Source organism: Phytophthora parasitica (assembly GCF_000247585.1).
Source record: "Phytophthora parasitica INRA-310 unplaced genomic scaffold supercont2.107, whole genome shotgun sequence".
NCBI lineage: Eukaryota > Oomycota > Peronosporomycetes > Peronosporales > Peronosporaceae > Phytophthora > Phytophthora nicotianae.
This window is the reverse complement of record NW_008649093.1, coordinates 65,440-67,148: the sequence shown is the minus strand read 5'-3', so window position 1 is coordinate 67,148 and position 1,709 is coordinate 65,440. Positions and strand designations below refer to the sequence as shown.

At 49.8% G+C, this 1,709-nt stretch overlaps 1 protein-coding gene across 1 annotated transcript; it reads left to right on the top strand.

Moving 5' to 3' along the window:
* The first annotated feature begins 485 nt into the window (after positions 1 to 485).
* Positions 486 to 1,619, top strand: PPTG_19209 (hypothetical protein). The gene has a single exon (XM_008917582.1). The coding sequence runs from the start codon at positions 735 to 737 to the stop codon at positions 1,533 to 1,535; it is 801 nt and encodes a 266-aa protein (XP_008915830.1). The 5' UTR covers positions 486 to 734; the 3' UTR covers positions 1,536 to 1,619.
* Positions 1,620 to 1,709: the final 90 nt, after the last annotated feature.

The window sequence follows — 1,709 nt, the reverse complement described above, 5'->3', positions numbered from 1 at the left end:
GGAGAGTATCGCCCAGACCTGTCGTAGTTACCGAAGCAGACACAGAAGAAACTGCTGTTCGCGAAGTTCATCACGCGGTACTGTCAAAGAGACCTAAGGATTTGTACGAGTTGTGGGGGGAATACGAGTTTGGTTTGAACGGCTTAAAGCCTGCGAAAAGAGTTCACCGCTGCTGAGCGTGAAGCCAGTAAATTTGCCTACTCTCACCGCAAAAATTTCTGGGACGTTATCTCTGGGTTTGTTCGCGCAGGGTTCACCAGTGATGTTGCTATCGACAAAGTCTACGCTGCGTACGGTCGTCAACTTCCCGTGCCTAAGGTCTTAATTGCCCTTCGTCGCGATAAGCGACAAGGTGGTCATCCGTCGCTCCGATTGTAGTTTCAGTAAATAGGTCTACAAACACAGTTTTCACCAATCACAACACGGTTGCATTCTCCGTTGCACGTTTGGCTGATATTTATACAATTCCAACGTAAAAAGTGTCTTTTTTTAAGATTTTCCTGTGGATGATCATCATGAAGAACAAAAGTGCTTGGTACGCCGCCTCCGAGATCCGGTGTAGCATGCGGGTGCCGCCAATTATTTGCTGTCCGACGTCGATCCGCCACATTGTCACCATGACTTTGGGGTTGGTACAGATGGACGACCTGCTGCTGCTGGATTACTTTGTTGACTAGAGCCTCAAATGAGTCATGAGCGATTGCCGCCAGCACATGTAAACGCGTTGCCACCAAATGCAAACCAGATGCCCTCGTTGCTTCCCTTTACCAAGCTGTCCCGCTCCGTTGACCAACTGCAACACCCACTTATCCCATCGCATGGAGATTTTTGGGAGAGGTTTCACTGCTTTTAATCAGCTCAACGTTCTGATGCCATTAACCAAAATACTCCGTAGCGGAGTTTCGGACGTCGCTATCGCTCGCGTAGTCCCCGCCAGCTTCATCAACATGAAGAGTCTTCTACGTAGATTTCACCGTGCACCCTCCAGTGAAGCAAACGTGCCGTGCTCCAATAGCCGTCAAAGTAGATTCAGTCGTTCCAGTAGAATCACTCAAAAGGCTTTCGTTCCAGCAGTCAAGCCTCTACCTGAGTCACTGGAATCTCCTACACGCAGTCGAAAGCGTGATCGACTCCGAAACTACCTCGCTCGCCGACGAGAGAGTAAAACCAAAGACAACCTGCCCTACCTATGGCCAGCAATTCTATCGGCCGACAAGGAAGAGATCCGATCTTCAGATGACACAGAAGATGGCGACGACGTCTACATGGTTGATTACCATAGCGACTCGGATTCGGATGACGACTCGCTCTGCGAAGACGACTACGTAACTCCACCTGTGGCTATCCCAGAGATGTATCGAAGGCAAGACCGCCAAGGTGGCATTACGGTGGCGGGGGCTCGAGTTCTGTTCACATATGCTGCATTCAAGCGACAGCAAATGATGCGGGGCAAGCTCCAGTCGATCCCTGAAGTTGATCAGCTCTCGATCCCTTTGGGGCTGCATCGGGAGCACATCGTCATCGGAGCCTATTGAGAATATTGTCTTAGTTGTTATGAAGCGTTGGCCAACGCAGCAGGGTAAAACATTTGCGTCTTACCATTTCCACTTGCTTTCTTGCTTACCATCCAGTCGTTGATAATTAGTTCTTCATTATCTCTGAGCAGCCTCGCCAGCTCTCCTTGCAGACTGACGTTCATGTGATGCATC